Source organism: Neomonachus schauinslandi, chromosome 5, assembly GCF_002201575.2.
Source record: "Neomonachus schauinslandi chromosome 5, ASM220157v2, whole genome shotgun sequence".
NCBI lineage: Eukaryota > Metazoa > Chordata > Mammalia > Carnivora > Phocidae > Neomonachus > Neomonachus schauinslandi.
Genome location: NC_058407.1, coordinates 76,712,894 through 76,737,955, shown reverse-complemented (window position 1 = coordinate 76,737,955; position 25,062 = coordinate 76,712,894). Strand labels below are relative to the sequence as shown.

Here is a 25,062-nt window from a genome sequence, read left to right as displayed (position 1 = left end):
ATAGACATTGGGGGGGTTATATGCTATGGTGGGCACTGTGAATTGTGTAAAACTGTTGAAACACAGACCGTTACCTCTAAAAAAAAAAATAAATTATAAGTTAAAAAAAAAAAAAAAAAGAAGATAGTAGGAAGGGAATAATGAAGGGGGGATATTGGAGGGGGAGAGGAACCATGAGAGACTATGGACTCTGAGAAACAAACTGAGGGTTCTAGAGGGGAGGGGGGTGGGAGGGATGGGGTGGCTGGGTGATAGACATTGGGGAAGGTATGTGCTATGGTGAGTGCTGTGAATTGTGTAAGACTGATGAATCACAGACCTGTACCTCTGAAACAAATAATACATGTTAAAAAAAAAAAAAAAGAAGATAGCAGGAAGGGAATAACGAAGGGGGGGAAATTGGAGGGGGAGATGATCCATGAAGACGCAATGGACTCTGAGAAACAAACTGAGGGTTCTAGAGGGGAGGGGGGTGGGGGGATGGGTCAGCCTGGTGATGGGTATTAAGGAGGGCACGTACTGCATGGAGCACTGGGTGTTATACGCAAACAATGAATCATGGAACAGTACATCAAAAACTAATGATGTAATGTATGGTGATATAACATAATAATTAAAAAAAGAGTCTTATGTAATTGAACATAAAAATAAAAATAAACAAATTAAAAAAAAAGAGTATGGAGCATCATGATTACATATGCTCGCTAAATGTAGTATCTATTGTTACAATCAGTTTTAGGAGGAAACTGGCCTAGTTAATAATGATGAAGTTATGCATGCCCTATGACTTGATAAATGTCACTTATAGGAATACAATCTAGGGAAATCCAAATACATATGCATCAGATATGTAAAGAATGCTCATGAAAGCACTGTATTAGTGATAGAAAAAACTGGAAACCCAAATTTCTTTCCAACATGTTCTAGATAAATAGTGATAGAGCCATTATGTAATTTATACAGCATAATACAGAGATTATTACACAGCTGGGGAGGTTGTGGACTACAGTTACCAGCAATAACAAAGATGAATCTCAGAAACATAATGTTGAGTAAAAGAGCATGCTGCCAAATAATATATGTCACGTGACCCAATTTATACAAATTTATCATGTAGGGAGGGATATAAACATCTATGGTAAAAACCATAAAGAAAACAAAGGGGAAAATAAACACAAATTCAGGATAGTATTACCTCTGAGAAGGTTGGGATGAGAATGGATTGGGGGAAGGACACTCGATTCACAGGAATCACGGTACTATTAATTCTGTAAACTTCACATAAATTTTCATAAAATTCTTTAATCAAAACAACTTAAAAGTAAAGGAAACAAGAAGATGAACCACCTCACAAAGGTGAACCAACAAACATGAGCTGAAGGGCCATACAGTTCACATTTTTTATTACAAATGACAACCTAAAATTCATCACAAAACTTGGCCATATCTCTGCCAAGTTCTTAATGTAGTAATTTCTCATTTTGAATTACCGGATCATCATGTAAAAAGGCAGAATTGAAAGACTACCAGTGAATAATCATGTTTATAAAATACTACAGCCAGATAAATGACAAAAGTACTATAAAATATATTATTTATGCATGGTTCATAATTAATTATATGCCCTACAGAGACAAGATGCTCCAGTAATAAAGATTTTGTTGTTTCGGGAAAGATGTTTCTTTGATCCGCTATGTCACCATAATCTATCATTTGCTACAGCATTCCATCTTCTACAAGTAGCTTTTCAAAGTCCTCACGGGAGCTGACGTCCAGGGACAAATAACGACATTTAAGACCCCCAATTGCTGAAATCATATCCACAAATTCAAAACTTCATTTTTTTTCCCTTCTGCCAAGGACATTTCAAAGAAGTGCATCCGAATCCAAAGAACAGGCTGCCTGCTGGAAGGAGAAGAATTCCATTCTGGTTTCTCAACTTTTTTAAGACCTAAGGGTTTGTTTATATACAGACCCACCTAGGCCCTGGATTCCACGACACAACTGAGTTGGTTGCCAAGTATTTGGCCTGAGCGGAATCACAGAACATACACCGTGTTCTGGTTCATCCAACACTGCTCTGGGAAACAACAATGCAGTCCCAGGGGACACCACAGCCTCGCCACCGCAAGCCCCAGAGAGTTTCAGCCTGCACTGTGGGCTATAAGGCAGAGATGCAGAGAGTTAAGGAGAAGGAAGAGGAAACAGCCCAGATTTCCATCCTCATCTCTGCCTGTTCGACGTCTCAAACCAGCTCACCAGCTGCATCTGCTATCTTTACTGTGAGACCATAAGTAACACAAAGGCTGCTCTTTATAGGCACCATGGACATTGGAACACGGTATTTACTCTCAGTAACAGAGATTTCACGTCATCTCCCAACCTTAAAAGAACCCCAGAGAAGCTCTCCCTAGATTATTAATAAAGCGCCCTCCCACCTGCATCTGATTCTGCCAGCTCAAGGGGAAATAAGGCACCTGGCCAACAAGCACGTAAACAGAGGTACAGTCCAACTCTGCTCCCCCAGCCCGAGCCTCTCTTCAATTGTTTTCAGAATACTTCCTGTCTTCTCTCCACACTCATCAAGCTTTAGAACAAGGTCTGCCGCTATTGCACCTCTTACCCTTCAAGGATCCAGAGTCCCACCCCTGGTTCCGTGCTGGCCAGACCGACGTGATAGCCTCAAACCACTAGAGGGATAATCGCTAGGTACCAACAGCACATGATAAAAATATTCCCGACAACAGACCAGAAAAAATTAGAAAGCCAAGTAAGGCAATGCTCTCAACTAGAGATTATTCTACAGTTATAAAGACTTGTTTATATTGAGAAATTAAACGGACATGTAAAAGATTAGCCCTTCCAAATATCTACTTGGCTTCTAAGCAGTACTAGATGCAGTTAAGAGATAATGTATCCTGTACACATGGCAACAGGAGAGCAAACACCCTTCTCCACAACCTTCCAGAAGGCACTGCTGAGCAGAGCAGGGGGATAACACTGCTCCTCCAGCCTGACTAGGCTGACAGCATCATCAAAGGCGATGAAATCACCCAAAATGTCAAAATACAGCAAGGAACCCATACACATAATGTTGCAGGAGCTCTGCATCTGGAGCCATTTGACGTGTGATTTATTGAGCATGTGCTAGAGCACTGTGTGATCAAAGCCCAAGGAAGGAAAAAAAAAAAGGGCTCTGTATTGTGGTCCCAGACTGATTTGTCTGAAACACGAAGTCTGAGATTTTGCATATTGTATATACTGCTGTGGATTAGAGTGAAATGGGAGCCCCAAATCACAAGCGGAAAGCTTGGGAACCCAGGGGACCAAAGCACTGACATTTGCTCTCAGTGTGTAGTCCTGAGGGTTTATCGCTTCCCACTTGCAGGTGCTCCCGGCAGCAATGGAATTCTCTAGTCATTGCAAGAGGAAAAATAATTTTCAAATTACGAGTTTTAGGCAGAGTACTGACTCTGCTTCAAACTGAAGCCGCACAGTTGAGTCGCTTCTACACATCCAATAGTGGAGACCCTTTTAAAAGAGAAAGGAGCCTTGTGAAGATGCTAGAGGTTTCTTCACAGGAATATGACAGTTGGGGGCTGCAATGAGAGAGCACACTACAAACGATACAGTGTGGTGCCTTGAGTATCAGGCTCCATGTTTAGATCCAGCTCCCTAATCAGCTGTGACAGGGAATGAGAATCCATGAGGCAAAACCGAGCAGCGCCAGATGCTGGCAAGCCTCTCAGACGGGGAAGGAGACAGCCGATCGCAGAGCAGCCCCTGTCTGTCCCGAAGCTCCAGCATTGTCATCTGAACTCAGCCTGTGGGGAGGAGGAGGCTGCCCACACCTGCTCCCCTGACTACAGCCTCCCAGCTGGTCAGGACCCGAAGGACTATACCAATGGCGGCTTTAGAAAGGAGTCCCCTATGTCTGAAATCGGGGGGCAGGGGCCTGGGGGTGCGGGGGCAGTGCAAGGTTCACCAGCTTGGTTGGGACTTAACAATCATGCAAACCTGCCCATGGCACACATCACGAAAAGGAATGGCAAAGAGATGGAACTGAACTGAGCTAACCAGTCTTATCCTTACGAGTGGACTTCATTTTTCTCTCTCCAAGTCTTGATCCCTCACCACACAAAGCAGCTCAACAGCATTTGAAATGCTGGTGCTCAGGCCCCACCTCAGGCCAACTAAATCAGGAACTAGTTTTAAACAAGATCCCCAGAATGTTCCCTGCATCTTTGTTTGAAAAGCACGTTTAACTCTTGCAATCCAGCAAAGCAGACCTAGAGACAAACTGCCCAGGTCCCAATCTCGACTCCTTCACTTACTAGCTACGTGACCCTTGCTGTCTCTCAGCTTCCATCTGTAAAAATCATCACAGTACCTATCTCATAGTGTTCTTGTGAGGGTATTCAATAATTTTTCCTTATTATTCTAACTATGCTAAAATGTTTGCTTACTCCTCTGTCTCCCTGATGAGTTGGGAGCTCCTTCTTGGCAGGGAATTCCATCTGCATATCTGAGAACTCTCCGGGAACCAGAAGGCTGGCTCACGGGCCACCTTACCCTCTAGTTCACAATGGGGAACTCTGGAATAAGAGGAAAGAGAGATCAGGGTATTTGTTGCCCCTACTCCCTCCTTGCTGGGTCACCCTAGACGGGCTGATGCCTCCAACAAACTCGTCCCAATGTCACCTTTCTGCAGGACTTTCTTCCCAGGTTCTGGGTGGGAACAGCTCTTCTGCTGTGGCTGCCCTCATCTGTAAGAGGTCCTCTGCAAATTATCCTAATTTGAATGTGCCATCTCTTCGCTGATGTGACTCTGAGCAATACACCGTGTCTCCTTCCATCCCTTCAGTAAATATTCCTGCGTGTCAACAATCCTAGACACTGTGCCCATTATTGAAGATACAGAGGGAAAATAAAAATGACAAAGTCCCTGCACTTGAGGCATTTATATTCTAAACCCAACGCTTCTAAGTGGATAAATATAATATCCTCTTTTCATTAAAACTTTTCCTCGGTCCTGAATTCCAAAGTGCTGGCCACAGGCTGCACCAAGAGCCTGCTGGTTACATAGAGCAGACACGCCAGTAAGGACCCAGGGTGGGGACTGGGGCACACCAGTGCCCCAGAGAGGGCACAGTGGAAACAAGCGCTTTGTGGATTTGAATCCGAATCTACTTATTGTCATTGAATAAAATCAAAGGCTTTGAAAACATTTCAAATTCTCAGAAAACCTGAGAAAGTAAGATTTAAAAAGTAAACACGGGAAGGTGAGTTTTGCACCATTTCTATCAGATCAAACCCCTGCAAAAGCAGCATTACTCCTCTCATCTACCGAAGAACGACCCCCCACAGATAGCCTGCTCGGTGCTTTCTTTCAAAATGCATTTTGTGGAAAACAACCCCATTTCTTAGGAGGCAGGTGGATTGAGCTATGTCTTATCAGTAATATGTGCCACTTAAGATTCTAAGCTTGAGACTTTGCAAAATCATCTTTTTTTCACATCTGCTTGGAAGTTTCATCAAAATAATGCCCATGCCTAGAGACCCGGAGATGTTTATCGATTCTTTTCTCCCATTCTTCCTTCCCAAAAGTCAGATTTACTGCAAGCAAGCAGAGACTCCACCCCATTTAGAGCCACCTCTGTGAAGGATCAGAAGAGGATGACAGCATTGCCACATGCAGTAGAGGACCAAGGATGGTGGGTATTAGCCCTAAGATAAATCATTACTTCCTGATATTAGCAAACACTTTCTCGCCTGCTCTTCCTTCACTTGCTCCCAGTTTGAATAAAGGCTAGGAAATCTGTACTAATAATGTAAAAATCTTAGGTTCCAAAATCTTAAATGTCAACTTAGTACTGATTCATTTGGGATATAAAAATGGGAGGGATCACAATGAGAAATTCCACTTAGTATTTGCTCAAAAAGGGCCCTCATTGTGTTCATTATTTTTATTAGAATTTTTAAATATTGGGCATGACTTTTTAAACCTCTGCTTTAGGCAAAGTAAAGAACAACAGGTCCTCCTGCAAGGACCATCTTTATTAATACTAAATGTAACAGGAGTGGGCTCTACATATTCTTGAGGTAGGTTATGAATCAGAATTTGGAATAGTAAAGTAACTAGTGAGTAGTAAAGTCAAATTAATGAAAATCTAGTTTCTGCAGTTTTCTGTCAGGGAACTCTAGCTCTTACTAAAAGAGAATTTAATTCAAAAAAGAAATGAGCTAAATAACAGTCTAAAAGTCTAGCAAGTGGATTTTTAACAACATAATAGCAAAGCAGCCAAGAGTAAGGTTTATGTTCTTGGAACCAAAAAAAGAAGAAAAGAAAGAAGAAAAGAAAAGAAAAGAAAAAGAACAGAAAAAAACTTTATAAATTGCTCCTTTTAAGCAAGTACTATTAAGAAAACGTAGTGGTCTCTAAATCTAATATTAATTTTACTTTCTCCCCTCATTTACTTGAAAGAAGTCCAATAACCAAATAATAATCAATATATAAAAAAATGCTCATGCTTGGAGTCCATTAAGATTCAAAAAAAGCAATGGAACGCTGCTATGCAGCTATACAAACATACACAGATTTTTTTCCCAGTCACTTTATTTGCCACTTTTTGTTACACATTTAAAGATTTTTGGCACAGCTGACCTATTCTTCTAAACCAGGATGTCAATTCCCATGTGGCTCCAGTATATCCCTTCCATTACTATACAGTTTTTCTTGGCTGCTATTTTCTTCTGTTCATCCCTTGTTGTCTACTACAACATTCAAGCGACGTTAGTCTAATTCCCAGAAGCTAGGAAATATATTATGATTATTTCATTTCAGCAGAATATTCTTTTCCTGGAATTAGTCAATTGAAGAATATTCAATACAAACTATGTGTGAGATAAGGTATTAAACACTGTTGGGATTTCTTTTTAAAAAAGACACACCACAAAGGCTTTAAAATCTTTTTGAAAAGGGCACACATAGTAAAGGTTACAAATACATGGTAGCAAGTGATAATTGCAAAATCAGTAAAGCATTACCAAGTGCAATGGGCCTTAGGATGAGACAACCAGACGGGCTGCATGCTTAAGAAAGAGTGTTCGAAGGCAGGAAGAAATTACTGAGTGAGTGGAAAAGGAGAAGATACAGACGTGATTGACAAGAACGGCAGCCAGAAACACAAGGTATATAGTTCAGTGGAAGCGAGGACAGCCATTTGGCTGAGTAAACCCTTGCAGTAGGAAAGCATCGGGAGATGAAAATAAAGCGATGGGCTCACAGCCAATCCGTCTCCGAATGCCAAGAGAAAGGCACCATGGGAGATTCAGAGATTGCCTCCGAGGCCGGACAAATCCTGTTCTAAACCTACTTCTGCTACCTACCACCCTGGGTTTCCACATCCATAAAACGTTGATAATAACAGTACTTATCTCAAAAAAAATTCTCTAAGCAATAAATAATAAAACTCTTACCACAGTGCTTGCTTAGCGTGTATCCGGGGATGAAGAGAGGTATTTTACGTTTGTTCCTATTGTTAGCCACACTGAGGGGTGCAGAGCTTCTGTGACCATTACAGGGCAGTGGTACAGAGTGACGTCAAGCAACACCCCCAGCCCCATCAAGCCCTATCCACCGCACCCCCTTTATGCCACCTTCCCAATGCAACAGCACGGATTTGAACTGACTTCTTACCCACCCACATCACTCCCTAACACCCGAGGCCTTCCAGAACGAAGCCTACCCCTGTCCTCAGCGGTCAGTTCCCCATAATGCGCCCGTGTCTGCTCTTACACATGCTAAACTCCAGAGTACAGTGAACAAGGACGTGTGTGTAGGAAGACCTGGATTCAAATGCTGACAATATGTGTTACCCCTGACAAGTCATCTTCTCTGAACTCAGGTATCTCATATGTAAAACGTGGAAATAATCAAGCCCATCCGGGTATGTTATTATGAGGCTTAAGTGAGATAAGGAAAGAAAAAGCAACTGGCACATCATTATACACAGAATGCTAGGCACTGATGATTATCCAGTTCACCCTGAAGACAACTCCATCAGGTACACTTTACAAATGAAACGGAGGCCTAACGAGATGAACTAACTTGCCACGCCGCAGACGACCTGGGTGGCAGAGGTGTGTCAGAAACAGGCGGTCTGACTGGGGAGGGTATGTGCTATGGTGAGCGCTGTGAACTGTGTAAGACTGATGAATCACAGACCTGTACCTCTGAAACAAATAATACATGCTATGTTAAAAAAGAAGAAGAAGAAGAAGATAGTAGGAAGGGAAAAATGAAGCAGGGGGAAATCAGAGGGGGAGACGAACCATGAGAGACTATGGACTCTGAGAAACAAAGGTTCTAGAGGGGAAGGGGGTCAGGGGGGATGGGTTAGCCTGGTGATGGGTATTAAAGAGGGCACTTACTGAATGGAACACTGGGTGTTATACACAAACAATGAATCGTGGAACACTACATCAAAAACTAATGATGTAATGTATGGTGACTAACATAACATAATAAAATAAATCAAAAAAAAAAAAAAAGAAACAGGCGGTCTGACCCCCGCACTGCCTCACGCTCTCCTTCCCGCCTTCCCAGAGCTCCGAGAGGGTCACCACCTTCACCAGATTCAGCCTCCCCAGTCCCAGGGTCACACTGTCCTCGTGGCATCACTTGTGAGAATGTCTTTGGTTGACATAAAAGCCATAATAAAGGGGGAACTCTTAATATCCTCTAGGAAGTTTATTTATTAATCACATTTTTTTATCCCTAAGGTCAAAGATCAACAGCCATTTTGATGGCAGAGAGAGGTCTCAAGAGGTAGACGAAGGTCCCAGCTGTTACCACACTCACGTCTCTTTCTCTTCCAGAATTAACACATTTTGATAAAAATTTCCATCTTCTGAACACATTCTGCCTTCTCCCTCTCCTGGTTGCAACCTGACAGAATTTGCAATCAGGTTGGCTCTATGCCTCGGTGTGAGCTTGAATTTCTTAGGAGCTACTTTTCTATTCACTCCTTATCAGTCTTCCCCTCAGTTTCTGCGCCATCAATAATTTTTCTGTACATGGCACATCGTGTTCTTTTCTTCACCTGTTTCAATATTGCTCTGTAGTCAGTCTATTGTTTTTCTTGGGAAGCTTCCCATTTCTTTGTTTTGACAACCTAAGGCCATTTTTTTTTTTAATTGCAGTTTCCTCAGAACATTAAGGCACGTGAAGACGTTTACTTATTTTTCTTTAAAGATATATATCCAACATTTCACTAAAGAAAATAACTTGCTTCTGATATTACGGCTGGAGTCTTTGTACGTTTGCAGAATGCAATGATCCCTGTTCTCTCTCACTCAACCCAGGAACTTAACGTGCCCTAAAATGTACATTGGTACATCTGCTTTCTCACCAACAGACAAAAGGTACCTATTTAAACTGTGATTCAGTCTTTCCTAATCCAGTACTGCCTTTTGCCTTCTTCAATTTTCAAGTGTCTCTTAAACTTCAGGGAGGTACAAGTGTGATATCCACAGGGCTTATTTATTTCTGCTGAACACAGTTTGCCGGTTTCTGGGTTTTTTTTTTTTTATTTTTTTAAAAGATTTTATTTATTTGAGAAAGAGAGCCAGAGAGAGAGCACAAACAGGGGGAGCAGCAGAGGGAGAGGGAGAAGCAGGTTCCTGCTGAGCAGGGAGCCCGACGCGGGGCTCGATCCTAGGACCCTGGGATCGTGACCTGAGCTGAAGGCAGACACTTAACGACTGAGCCACCCAGGCACCCCTGCCTGCCTCTAATAAGGCCACATGCCTTTTGAAGAATAACTGACATGCTCTGATTTTTTCAAGTGGGTTCTAGGAGACCTGTAAGAATTTTTCACGTGGATGAATCCCTGAGCGCTTCCCGGAATATCAGTCCTTCTTTTGCCTACTCACATTTGGTACGCTCTTCCTCTGGACTGTGGCTGTAAAGCTAGAAGATCCTAAGTTCCTGTGACAGTTCCGCAAACCAAATGGAAAAAATATATGTACTATGAATCACACTATGGAAATACCGGAGCAAAAGGCTTTGTAAGAATACACAAATTCGCCACGCTTTTCATATTGGACTGCCACCAGCAATTTTTCACAAAGCTCATTTAAAAAAAATAACTTAATTTTACTTTAATTTCAATATTGATCATTTGCTTTTTACAACAGATGCCATTACGATCAATATTTCTAGGAGGCATGAATCCTTCTGCCTCAAGACATCTATTGCCACTTTATTATTTTTTTAAATTTAAACTGAATTTTATTTAGCTAAAAATGCCAATGAATCATTTATTTTCTGATAGACAAGTCAGAGGCAATGTAATCATAACTAAAAGCAGTTTTATGAGTTGCCTCTAACACAACTGGGACTCTATAGCCACTTTAAACCGTACCACGATTCAGGGGATTATCTGGAACCTCCGGGGCTATTCCAACTGGTTGTAAACAGAGTCAGAACATAATCTGGTAGATCTGTTTGTGTGAGTTCTGCTTCTCCACAGTATTTCACTTCTACCGTAATAACTAGGCTACTCCAGACTAGTTGAAAATAATTTCATAGTTAAATGACCCATCATCTACCCACGTGTTCTCATTAAAGCCCAGAACTATGGGAATTAGGTGAGCAGAGGTAAAGCCCATGATGGAAGGTTAACACCAACACCCCCTCAGGAGGCTGGACCCTCATAAAGGCATGAATGCATATAACCTTTCGCATTCTGCAAAAATGAGCATCTTTCAACTGGCAACCTGAACACTTTTTGAGGTTATGAAATTTCTCACCAAAACCAGCAGAGGAAAAATACAGTGAATTGATTTTTAAGAGTAAAGACGTAGGAGCCAGGCTGCAAGCATGTGACTTGCAGGCTCCTCACGTATTAGCTCTGTTATTCAGGGCAAGTTCCTCTCCTCCCTGGGTCCCCATTATCGCACCAGTAAAATACAGACAATAATGGCATCAAACCATAGAGTTCTTATGACAATTAAATGAGTTAATATATGTAAAGCTCTTAAAACAGTGTGTGAATACAGCAAATACTCAATGAATGTCAGTTATTGTTACTAATTATACTCAATATACTCTGGAGAATTAGTTATTGGAATTCAGTATTACACCCGATAAGAGAATTGTCACCTCATCATTTAGTATGTGTTTAGTAAATACTTGTGAAGTTACACTCATTGAGGTGATGACATTTCATAAAAAATTCTAACATAAAAGAAGATGGACAAGGAAGAATGTTGACTGCACCTGTAAGTCCAGTGCAAGACTTCAAAAGCTGAGATGAGTACTGCTAAGAGTCCCTGTCGGTTCAGGTGGACTAAGGAATCAGGAGGGTCTTGGGGTCAGGGGGCCAGAACAGCCACATCCGCCTATCCCGGGCTGAGAATCAGCTGTACAGCAGATGCTGTTAAAGGTGACAGGAAAGCAGGAGAAAACAAGAAATCTCTGAGTCAGCCTCACGTAATTTGGGGCTTTCCCAGATTAGATCTCCCTGGATTATTCCAGATACAAAGATACTCCTCAGGTCTATTACACACTATAGGTTAAGGAGATCAAAACAGGGATGCCTGGGTGGCTCAGTTGGTTAAGCGTCTGTCTTTGGCTCACGTCATGATCCAAGAATCCTGGGATCGAGTTCCGCATTGGGCTCCTTGTTCAGCAGGGAGCCTGCGTCTCCCTCTGCCCCTCCCCACTGCTTGTGCTCTCTCTCTCTCTGACAAATAAATAAAATCTTTAAAAAAAAAGAGAGAGAGATCAAAATAGGGCAAAACCTGGAGATTCCTATGAGTACATTTTCTCCCCAGCCACATAAGACCTTTCAATCCAGGGCGCCTAGGTGCCTCAGTCGTTAAGCCATCTGCCTTTGGCTCAGGTCATGATCCCAGGGTCCTGGGATCGAGCCCCACGTCGGGCTCCCTGCTCAGCAGGGAGGCCTGCTTCTCCCTCTCCCGCTCCCCCTGCTTGTGTTACCTCTCTCGCTGTCTCTCTGTCAAATAAATAAATAAAATCTTAAAAAAAAAAAAAAGACCTTTCAATCCATTTTTGTATGTGGAAATTGACTATATAACCAGATTAACCAGAGGTTGAAGCATAATTTATATGGGAAAGATGTGGTCTTAGAAAACAGCCTGTATACATAAAACCCAGGACAGCCGCTACCTCTGAGGAGACAGCAAAGGAAATGGGACCAAAGACACTATTAAAGTAGACTCTAGCTACACCAATACAATTCCATTCCTTAGGGGGAAAAAGAAAAAAAAAAAATCCCAGAAATAAACATGACCAAACATAATATGGGTGCTTGTTATGTTATTTTTTCACATTTGCCTGAATATTTTAAATTTCTCAGACCAAAAAAAAAAAAGGAAAAAACAAAAGCAGCCTTTCCTTACTTAAAGTTTCTCCTCTAAAAAATAAAAATAAAAACTAATGATATGAATAACAGACTACATGATTATCTATGTAGAAAATCAAATGGAATAGACAAAAAAAAAAAAAGAACATCTTGGAACTAATAAGCGATTATAGTAAAGTTGCAGGATACCAGGTTAATATACAAAAATCAATTGCTTTCCTATATACCAGCAATGAACAAGGGAAATTTTAAATTAAAGACAAGATACCATTTACATTAGCAACCCCAAAAATGAAATACTTTGGTGTAAATCTAACAAAATAAGTGCAAGATCTATATGAGGAAAACTACAACATTTTGAATTAAAGAACTAAATATATGGAGAGCTGTTCCAAGTTCATGGACAGAAAAATTCAATATTGACAAGAATTCAGTTCTTCCCAACTTCATCTGTAGATTCAAATGCAATCCTAATCTAAATTCCAGCAAATTGTCTTGTGGATATTGACAAACTGATTCTGAAGTTTATATGAAGATGCAAAAAATTTAGAGCAGCCAACAGAATGTTGAAGGCGAAGAATAAAGTTGGAGGACCAACACTACCCAACTTCAAGACTTACTATAAAGCCACGATAATGAAGACAGTATTGTATTAGTGAAAGAACAGACAATAGATCAATGGAACAGAATAAAGATTTCAGAAATAGACCCACATAAACTTGATCAACTTATCTCTGACAAAAGAGAAAGGCAATACAATGAAGGAAAGATACTCTTTTTCAACAAATGGTATTGGAACAACAGGCTATCCATATGTAAAAAAATAAATCTAGACACAGATCTTATAGACGTCACAAAAATTAACTCAGAATAGATCACAGACTTAAATGTAAAACACAGAACTATAAAACCCCTAGAAGATAACACAGGAGAAAGCATAGATGAGCTTCAGTATGGAGATTACTTTTTAGATAAAACACCAAAGGCATGATCCATGAAAGAAATAACTGATAAGCTGGACTTCATTAAAATTAAAAACTTTTGCCCTGTGAAAAATAATGTTAAGAGAATGGGAAAACAGACTGGGAGGAAATGTTTTCAAAAGACACATTTGATAAAGGACTATTATCCAAAATATATAAAGAACTCTTAGAACTCAACAATAACAAATAATCTAATTAAAAAATGGGTCAAAGACCTTAGCAGACACCTCACCAAAGAAAATATACAGATGGCAAATAAGCATATGAAAAGATGTTCCACATCATATGTTATCAGGGAATTGGAAATAAAAACAACAATGAGGTCCCCTCTCTTCCTCGGCGCTGCCTGCAGAGGTGGCAGCCATCTGTTACTGGGCATCATGGCTGCCCTCAGACCTCTGGTGAAGCCCAAGATCGTTAAAAAGAGGACTAAGAAGTTCATCCGGGACCAGTCAGACAGATATGTCAAAATTAAGCACAACTGGCAAAAACCCAGAGGCACTGATAATAGGGTGCACAGAAGATTCAAGGGCCAGAACTTGATGCCCAACGTTGGTTATGGGAGCAACAAGAAAACAAAGCACATGTTGCCCAGTGGCTTCCGGAAGTTCCTAGTCCACAACATCAAGGAGCTTGAAGTGCTGCTGATGTGCAACAAATCTTACCGTGCACAGATTGCTCACAGTGTCTCCTCCAAGAACCACAAAGCTATTGTGGCAACAGCAGCCCAGCTGGCAATCAGGGTCACCAATCCCAACGCCAGGCTGCGCAGCGAAGAAAATGAATAGACAGCTTATTGTGCACATCATATTTGTGTTAATAAAACCATAAAACGGGGCGCCTGGGTGGCTCAGATGGTTAAGCATCTGCCTTCGGCTCGGGTCATGATCCCAGGGTCCTGGGATCGAGCCCCATGTCCAGCTCCTGGCTCAGCGGGGAGCCTGCTTCTCCCTCTGCCTCTCCCCCTGCTCGTGCTCTCTCTCTCTCTCTGTGTCTTGAATGAATAAATAAAATCTTAAAAAAAAAAAAAATAAAAAAAATAAAACCATAAAACTACAAAAAAAAAAAAAACGAGATACCACTATACACCTTTTACAATGGTCAAAATTCAAAAGCTGAAAACACCAAATGCTGATGAAGAGATGGAGCAAAAGGAACTCTGGTTCACTGCTAGTGGGAATGCAAATGGTACAGCCACTTTGGAAGACAGTTTGGCGATTTCTTTATTTTTTTTTTAAGATTTTATTTATTTATTTGACACAGAGAGAGACAGTGAGAGAGGGAATACAAGCAGGGGGAGTGGGAGAGGGAGAAGCAGGCTTCCCGCCGAGCAGGGAGCACGATGCGGGGCTCGATCCCAGGACCCTGGGATCATGACCTGAGCCCAAGGCAGATGCTTAACTGACTGAGCCACCCAGGTGTCCCAAGTTTGGCAATTTCTTACAAAACTAAACATACATGCACCATAGGATCCAGCAATTGCACTCCTTAGTATTTACCCAAAGGAGTTAAAAACTTATGCCCATACAAAAACCTGCACACAGATATTTATAACAGCTTTATTCATAACAGCCCAAACTTGGAAGTAACCAAGATGTCCTTCAGTAGGTGAATGGATAAACTGTGGGACATCCAGATAATGGAATATTATTCAGCACTAAGAGAAATGAACTATCAAGCCATAAGAAAGCATGGAGAAAACTGAAATGTATATCATTAAGAGGAAGAAGCTAATCTCTAAAGGCGGATACCATATGATTCCAACTATATGACATTCTGGAAAAGGCAAAACTATGGAGATAGTAAAAAGATCAGTTGTTGCCAGGGATGGGGAGCTGGGGAGGGATGAATAGGGGAGCACAGAGGATTTTTAGGACAGTAAAAATACCCTGTACGATATTACAATGATGAATCCAAGTCATTATACATTTGTCCAAATCCACGGAATGTACAACTCCAAGAATGAACCCAATGTAAACTATGAACAATGGGTGCTATGTCAGTGTAGGCTCATCTTTAGTAATAAATGTACCATTCTGGTGAGTGATGTTAATAATGGGGGCGCTATGCATGTGTGGGGGCAGGCTGATGGGAAATCTCTGTATTTTCCTCTCAACTTGGCTGTGACCCTAAAACTGCTCTAAAAAAATTAAGTTAAAAACAACAATGACTGGCTAGTGTATCACTGTGACTACAACGAATTGCTTTGGCATGCCCGCAGTGAATGGTTTCACAGATATGCATTAACTCTGCTGGGTTTTTTTTTTTTTTTCTCATGTATGTGTTGTTTTGTTCCACATTATTTCCCTACTAGGCACAAAACAGGTAGACAATAAATAATTACTGAACAAATGAGTGAGTCATCAATTGAATGATGAATGATGAGTTGAGAAAAAATTGTTGGGCCATAGTGTATCAGTGAAAGTTTCCAACTGATTTTCTCCTTTATCTTAAGAGTGTCATAGTAGGGTTCATGATTTTGGTTTTAAAATCTATAGTTCATGTTTGTTTTTTCTGAGGTTCAGCAAGTTATTTCTTTTTTGAGATTCTCTTGGTGATGGAGTTTTACTATGGCCTACGCACGCTCAGTGGGGACCCTCATGATTGATCAGCACTAAGAGTTCATAATAAGGTATCTGGACTTCCTGTGTTTCTGTATTTATAATCCAGGATAGCAAACGGTCAGTTTCCCAAAGTACTCATCACTGTTTTGGATTTCCGTAACAGCAAATTCTTCAGGGACAGAACTTTTTTTCTCATACTCATTATAGGGCTTTATTTGAGTTTCTTTACATGATTTCTTTTTTTTTTTTAATTGAAGTGTAGTTGACACAATGTTACATTAGTTTCAGGTGCACAACATAGTGGTTCAACAACTACAACTCTGTACGGTATGCTGCGCTCACCACAAGCGTATCCATTGACCTCATACAACACTATTACAATACCATCGACTATATTCCCCTATGCTGTACTTTTCATCCTCATGACTTATTCATTCCAGAACTGGAAGCCTGAACCTCCCACTCTCCACCCATTTTGCCACCCTCACCCCCGGCAACCGTCAGTTTGTTCTCTGTGTTTATGGGTCTCTTTCTGCTTTTGTTTGTTCATTTTTGTTTGTCTGTTTATCAGATTCCACATTTAAGTAAAATCCTATGGTATTTTTCTTTTCTTTTTTTATTATGTTCAGTTAGCCACTATACAGTACATCATTAGTTTTTGATGTAGTGTTCAATGATTCATTAGTTGCGAACAACAGCCAGTGCTCATCACCACACGTGCCATCCTTAATACCCATCACCCGGCCTATGGCATTTTTCTTTCTTTCTCTTTCACTTAATTAATACCCTCTAGGCCCACCCATGTTAAGGCAAATGGCAAGACTTCATTCTTTTTTACGGTTGAGTAATATTCCGATATACATTAACTTTAGAAGTCCCAATCAAAAGTCCACAAAGCAGGAGCCCCTGGGTGGCTCAGTTGGTTAAGCGTCCAAGTCCTGGTTTTGGCTCAGGCTAAGGTCTCGTGGCATGGGATCAAGCCCTGCATCGGGCTTCATGCTCAGTGAAGAATCTGCTTCAGATTCTTTCTCCGTCCCCATCTGCCCCTCCTCACTCATGCTCTCTCTCTCTCTCTCAAATAAATAAAATCTTTTTAAAAAATCCACAAAGCAATACTATCTCTACCTTTCTCTCTCTCATATACACAATCTTTTTTTTTTTTTTTGAAGATTTTATTTATTTGACAGAGAGAGACACAGCGAGAGAGGGAACACAAGCAGGGGGAGCGGGAGAGGGAGAAGCAGACTTCCCGCCGAGCAGGGAGCCCGATGTGGGGCTCGATCTCAGAACCCTGGGATCATGACCTGAGCCGAAGGCAGACGCTTAACGACTGAGCCACCCAGGCGCTCCCACAAGATCTATCTTTCAGAAATGTCACACATAGAGATGTTTCCCTGAAGAGCAACACAACCATCCAGCAGAAAACTCAGCAGATACAATAATCAGGGATCCAGGACTGCATCTATTACTGAACAGCTAGCTCACTGTTGCTTTACAGAACTTTTGTGAAAAATGGTATTTAATGACTGCTTACAGATGAAATACGACATATCCCACCTAGCATTTCACTTTAAAGTGAAGAACAGTTTTCTAAAAAGTGCTAAGCTGGGTGCTATAAACAGCGAAATCCCCCTTACCTCCAGCGTGATGAGGTCATGGCCAGGAGCCAACCACAGCTTCATCAGCACCCAACATGTAAAATGGGGTAAAGCACTCGGGCTCCATGAAATGCAGGAAAAAGGGGAACAGGCTGATGCTCCCAGTGTACTTCTGACTTCCCCACAATAGTCCTTTCTAGAATTTTCTTGTAAATCTTTCCAGGGAACACTGTAAAGGGCCTGACCTTGCTAACCGATACAGCAGAATCAAATGGATGTGGGTTCAAATCCTGGATCTTCCACATTCTAGCTATGTAATGATGTGAAAATTATGCAACCTCCGTGAGCCTTGCCTTTCCCATATACGTAAATGTAGTGGGAAGACCTACTTCCCAAGGACTTGGTGACAAAAGTTTCTCTCCCGGCTTGAAATAGGCAATCCACGTTGGCTCTCTTCTACCTCCCAGTGGAATGAAACAATGACTACTTAAGCCAGAACAGATATATTAGACAGTTTATCTCCCCCACGCCCAAATGCAGAGACTGGACATTTTCAGATTAGTGTACAAGTACTAACTGGGCCTGTGTTGTACTGGGCCTCATGCTTTAAATATTTCATGCCATTTATAAGAACTGATTATTCCTATTTTATGGATGTGGAAATCACTTAATCCAAGTTTATACTGCTACTAAATGAGAAATCTGGGACTTAACTCCATTTTGTGTGACTCCAGGAGCCATGCACCTAACCACTGAGCACACCGTTGCTCTACCACTATTAAAGGTAAACAAAGACGGAAATTCTAGAATGAACTTTGGGGGCAATTGCATCAATAGAGACCTTCATGTCAACATACTATTTTCCTTATGTGAAAACTAAACTGTGTTTCTTATTTTCAAGCTCAAAACCTAAGTCAAATATACAAATTTGGCCAAAATTTGTCTTGGCCAAAGTGAACACTTGGCAGTTAATAGCTGCAGTCTGACATTGAGCTGCACTTGCACTTTCACTTATGAAAACGTCGTCAACACTGGGCTGCAGAGCTTCCAATCGATCATGCCAGAAAAAGATACTTGTTTTGCATCTGCTCATTTTCTTTGCCAAGTAGAAAAGCAATTATCTGTGCCAATCCAAAACACAACAGCTGCTTGGACACAATATACATAAGAAGAAATGATTATTTTAATCAGAAACCAGAAATCAAAATTATATCAAACTTAGCATACTGAATACATAATAGGAAGGGATTATCACCTCTCTGAAGTTTCCATTAATTCCTATTCTTTAGAAGAAAATCATAAATCAAAAAGGCTTAAATCAATTAATAGGTGTGGATAAATGGTACAGCCTCTTCCTACCATGGGCAAATGCAATCTTAAGGCTCCTAGTAACTTATCTTAAATATAAGAATTCTTCCAAAATTACAAAAATGTGTAGAGAAAATTTTATATAATGTACAATTTTAACGGATAAAGAGAAAATATGGAGCTTTCACAAATATGCAGGATTCAATTATCTTAAAAATATCAGAATTACTGCTTTGTCGTTCTCAAAATCATATAAATTAATATCAAATGGTTTGAGTTTTTTTAATCTTCACTTAAATAATTTGTTCCATCCGGCCTTATGATCAGACTTCTCATACGCAGGAGCCTAAAACAAAGATGAGCAATGCCACTGCATCTGTTGTTGCCCTTCATATGCTGGAGTCAACATCCCTCGGCATCTCTCCCAAATTCCTCCATGACAGGGCTCCTGCCAACCTTCTCAGCTTCATCTCCCACTACTCAAGTCCTGATTTACTTGTTGTACACACACACACACACACACACACACACACATGCGCACATACATACATGCCTGAACGCACACAAGCACACATGGATGTATACATATGCATAAACACAAACACACACACACACGCTTGCAGGTGCATGCTGCGGTGTCCTCCCTCATGCTGTACTTTCTGCCTGGAAAGCCATCCTGCCTTTTTTCAGTTCATTGTCTCATCTTGAAGATACAGCAGATATCTAATTGCACTTACCACCACGGGTGACATTATCTTTCTATCTGTATGGCCTCTCCCCTGGGCTGTAAGCAAATCGACCCTGGGTCAATCAGTCTCCTTTTCGGGAATCTGGAGTCAGTCCATCTCTTACGCAGAATTGAACTGAGAGGCTATACGAAGCTAGGATTGAGGCAGCCCTGCACTCATCAAATTAAGAAAAGTTCAGTCTTTAAAAATAGGGGAAAAGGAAAAAAAAAACATGGATTTTTTATTTTTTATTTTTTAAAGATTTTATTTATTTGAGAGAGTGAGAAAGAGAGAGAGACCATGAGACGGGGAAGGGTCAGAAGGAGAAGCAGGCTCCCCGCCAAGCAGGGAGCCCAATGCGGGGCTCAATCCCGGGACTCAACCCCGGGACTCCAGGATCATGACCTGAGCCGAAGGCAGTTGCTTAACCAACTGAGCCACCCAGGCGCCCCAAAAACATGGATTTTTTTTAAAAAGCAAGAGACCACGAAGCCCCAAAGAGGTAAAAAAAACTGGCTGACTTTGCCAGTTTTTGTGTCCTAAACCCAGACTCAATTCCCAGGCTGGGGTGCTATGACATTCCAGCGTGTCCTTCTAACTAATACCCCAATTTTGCTTAAGCAAGTTTTCAAAAGGTTTTGTTCTTTGCAAGCAAATGATCCCTAAGACATTTTTATACTAAGTGTTTAATAAATGTTTATTAATGAAATGAATCAACAAACTGCCCCTGAATAGGTAGCAGAAGTCAGCTCCCAAAGGCACAGCATTGATTACAACTAGGATGACTAAAGGCAGAATTTAATCTTTTCCCATATTGACAGTTTCCATCAAGACATTTGACTTAAGTTCTAAAGACTTCAGGTCGTCAAAAATTCAAGATGGAAAAGGAAATGAGAAAATAACAAAATGCACATTAGCAAAATTTCCTCCACCATCTGTTTAGTTACTTCTGAGAGCCCCTCATGATGGTCATTTCTCCGTGTCGTCTCCTTTCAGGGTCAACCTCCTTCCAACCACACACGTGCCCACGGAAGACACAAAGAGGAACAGCGACAGCACAGTCTCATAAGGGGTCTGGCCAAAACAGATCTCAGAGAGAGTATCAGATGACCGGAAACCAGTCCACCCTGTCTCCCTTGTGTCATGTCACAGGTAAGAAAAACAAAAATCCATGGAAGTCAAGTAGCTGGCCCAAGGACCCCAGCAAATCAGAATTAGAGTGAACCCAGTTTCCCCACCAACCAGGCCAAGGCTCCTTACACTACCCATTTCTTTACACCCACAGCCCACCCTGGGAAATAACTCTTCCCTTTCCAAAAAACAAAAACAAAAAAACCTATCAGCAACCTTACATTGCGGAGACTTTTCACAAACAGCAATGAGGGACAATGATGACAGTTTCAAGACATCATGTTCTCTTTGCCATCAGCTATTATCATACCTGTATTTTCTGCTTAAAAATAACTGGAGATTGGCACCCAATCTTGATTTATCTGAAAGGTTTACCTATCCTTTGCAGCTGTAAATTATACACTGTAAAGAAGAGAGAAACAAATTGCATTGAGGATAAATGCACAGTCTTTCATTGACTTTGCATGAAAACCCGAACTGTAATTAAATAGACGACTTATTTATTTTTAATTTATTTTTAATTTTTTAAGCTTTTTTTTTTTAAGTAATCTCCACACCCAGTGTGAGGCTCAAACCTACAACCCTGAGATCAAGCGTCTCACACTCCACTGACTGAGCCAGCCAGGTGCCCCTAGATAAATTTTTTAAATCAAAAAAATTCATCGTAATTGCAGTACAGATCATAATTCTTTTCACAAAGTCACATTCCTTTCACACTCACAAGGAAAAATTATGTAAGGAGCCAAATGCAAAGTATGAAAAAAAATCTATGATAAAGACTTAGCTGTCAGGAACTAAAAGCTCTACCACTCAAAAGCTGAAATGTATTGTTTACTCATTAGGGACTGAGGGTATGTCCTGCTCCTAACATGAGACCAACGTTCTTCCTCCCCTCCATCCAACTCTGGCTGGTTGTTTGGGTTTGGTCGGTTTTATTTTTTTTCCAAATTATGATATATTAATCGCCTTCATTCCCTAAAAATCCATACTATGTTCCCTTTAAACACTTTACCAATACTTTTAGAGGTTAAATCATTACAAGCAAATCTTTAATGCCAGGCTTCTCATGGAGACTGCTGCTTTGGGTGATTTCAAAATCAATACGTATTTTCTACATTATATATAATGTAATAAAGCTCATGGTTTGAAAAACATGAATGGCATTAAAAATTCATAAATCCACAACGTGAAACACATCTTCCTATATGGTTATCTCATCACCTACCTAAAAAACTGATAAATTAAGTCTCTATTATTTTATTTTCAACCTAATGATTTGTTTACTAAAGTGATGTCTTATTCTGTAGTAATTCTAAAAACATAAAACTGTGAATTTTAAAAAGTCGACTGTTAGTCTCATAAACTAAGAATAGCTCTAAACACATCTTTGAGACAATTCATAATGAGCCTGGTATTCATCAGTCAAGAGTAAGTGTTAAGAGGAGAATTCTATTATCCTGCTAAACTTCAGTGAACTTTCCATCATGGGTACAAGAATGTTTTTCCTGAGTAAGCATTTCCTTTTAAAATATTGTAAACTCTTGGAAAAAAGAGGAAACAAATAAATATCACAAACAAGTAAAATCAAGACTATGCCACTTTCTTTCATAAATATAGCAAAGAAAAGGTGAATGTGCTACAAGGAAGATTTCTAAACAATAATTCTTCCACATTGGCTTTGGCATAAAATAAGCATGAGGGGGAAGAGGAGCTAAATCCTAGCACTACTATTAATGAAAAGCTACTGTAAGCTCTTTTCCTATGTGAACTCATTTGTTCCTCACAATAACTTCATGGGGTAGGTACGGGTATGACTGCCACTTACCCACGAGGAAACGGGAGACACAGACAGTTGAAGGAATTGGCCAAAGACCGTCCCATATACCCTTGGAAAGCAGTGGGACAGAATTCGAACCCAGGCACTCTGGTATGAGCCCATGGTCCTTATACACTGTCTCCCTCATAGGTTTTTCTAAGAACGAAAATTGTAAGCTGCCCATAAAACCTGTATGTAACACGGTCTCTGGCGGTTGGTTAAGTACACACTCCGTGGGAGCGATAGTGATAACGCGAGGGTTGACATTGATTTTGAAAAGCGTGATCACGATGCTTGCTTCTGAATAGGGAATTTTCAAGTCATTTGTATTTCCACAATTTCCACAAAAGTCCCTCCAAGCTCTTTTTTTTTTTTTTTAAGATTTTATTTATTTATTTGACAGAGAGAGACGCAGCGAGAGAGGGAACACAAGCAGGGGGAGTGGGAGAGGGAGAAGCAGGCTTCCTGCCGAGCAGGGAGCCCGATGCGGGGCTCAATCCCAGGACCCTGGGATCATGACCTGAGCCGAAGGCAGACGCTTAACGGCTGAGCCACCCAGGCGCCCCCCTCCAAACCCTTCTTGAATTTAAAAAAAAAAAAAGTTTTTCTCAAGCAGGTATATTTTTAAAATTCTCTTACATTTACTCTACAAAAACATATTACCAGATCAAAACGTGTGGCAGACTCTTTTCAGAACAACAAACTGAAAATCCCACCAAATTATCTGAAGCCACCAAGAGCGGATCGCCTGGTGTCGCACAAGGTTCTGGTGAAAGAGTTATTTATATACACGCTGAGTGTTTACAATGTTAAGATGAACTGATACTGCTATTATAATCACTCTACAACCTCTCAGCAGCCTAACACTTAAAAAGATAAAGAAAAAAAAATTATTAAGCTGGATGTCAGTAGCATTAACGAAAAGAGCAAAGAAATCAGCAGTAAACTCCCTATACATCCTAAGAGCCCTTGCTGTGCTCTGAATAAGAAGGGAGAGCTGTTTGGTGGCCTGGAAGCCACCCAGCCTCTTACGCACACAGGACAGAGGTAGAGGGCTCCATACAGGGGCTGGCGAGGGGATGGAAAAGCAGGAGGCCCGGGATCCTCTTCTATGAAGAGCCCTACTGTGGCAATGACAAGATTGCATGCCAACCAGAAATGCCTACATTCTGATAGTTTTCTCTTTCAACATATGTCCCTGCGCATCCAGTTGGAAAGCAGATGCGTAAGCTTGATTGCTCTACACTGAGAAAGGAAAGAACTTATCATCTACTGACTGAAATTCACAGGGGATCGAAGATTGCCAAGAATCAGTACCCAGTCAAGATTAAACAGAATGAACCCGGGGCTGTCAGCAGTTAGGAATTCTACCAACTGCTATCCATAAATTAAAAGGAATTTTGCCTCCTTAGCATGTGATTTATTTGGAAGAAGCTTTTAGTGCTAAGTTCTGAATGAATCCAAGGAACACTTTATTGAAATGATCCATTTTAGTGCTGAGCTCAGTTCAAGAACCAAAGCAGATTACAATAAGCTTTCAGATGAACTCATCAAGATAATTCCTGCCTCACCACATACTCTAGGAGTGGTTCAAAAAGAATGATACCGCTCTCAACTAATGGTTAGGAAACAGTAAGAGGAAAAAACAATTCTCTTTTAGTTCTCTATCCACACAAGAGAATACTTTTCTGGTAAGTTCCATATTTCAGAAAAGCTACTCTAAAAGAATCTAAAAGCCCAGCTTGGGTAAATCGACCCTACTAATGAACGTTAAAGGCACATTAATGATAGTATCGCAATAAACACAGTTCCTAATAAAGAAACCCAACAACACAGACTTAAAAATAACTTTTTAATTCACATTTTAATGTTTTTTAAAAGAAATTTCCCACCCTTTCCATCACTCTAGCAAAACACCACCATTTGTTCACCCTTCCCAGTAAAATATTTCTTTCTCTACAGGAAGACAAATGCCTACAGCAATCACTCGTCTCCTTTCTCCAGTGCCTAACATTCACTAAGCATGTCTGCAGTTCACCGACATCCAAAGGTAGCACAGGTCTTAGCAAAAGCTATGGTCAGTTCATTATGTTAAAAAGAAATTGACCAGGGGCGCCTGGGTGGCTGAGTCGTTAAGCGTCTGCCTTCGGCTCAGGTCATGATCCCAGGGTCCTGGGATCGAGTCCCACATCGGGCTCCCTGCTCAGCGGGAAGCCTGCTTCTCCCTCTCCCACTCCCCCTGCTTGTGTTCTCTCTCTCACTGTCTCTCTGTCAAATAAATAAATAAAATCTAAAAAAAAAAAACAAAAACAAAAACAAAGGTGATAACCACTCAAAGCTCATCACTTCCTCATTAGTTTACTTCATTTTACTATGATCTCTGCTCTTGAGATTATGTCTGTGGTCTGTGAGGCAGTGGAAATACTGTACAATGGTGGGCTCTAGCATATCTCCCCCCAACTCCACGGTCAGTGGCATCACCACATCTGTAGCCTGAAATGAGCCACGGTAGAAGTGTTTATGGGAAATTGGCAAACTCTGC

The 25,062-nt window shown here is 40.9% G+C and overlaps 2 protein-coding genes across 3 annotated transcripts in view; one reads left to right on the top strand and one right to left on the bottom strand.

Annotated features, from left to right (window-relative positions):
- The window catches only part of TMTC1 (transmembrane O-mannosyltransferase targeting cadherins 1), a 255,645-nt gene that overhangs the window by 188,665 nt on the left and 41,918 nt on the right, over positions 1–25,062 (bottom strand). The gene's annotated exons all lie outside the window — the stretch shown is intronic.
- On the top strand, positions 13,756–14,209 carry LOC110580929 (60S ribosomal protein L32-like). Its single transcript, XM_044914903.1, has one exon. The coding sequence runs from the start codon at positions 13,756–13,758 to the stop codon at positions 14,161–14,163; it is 408 nt and encodes a 135-aa protein (XP_044770838.1). The 3' UTR covers positions 14,164–14,209.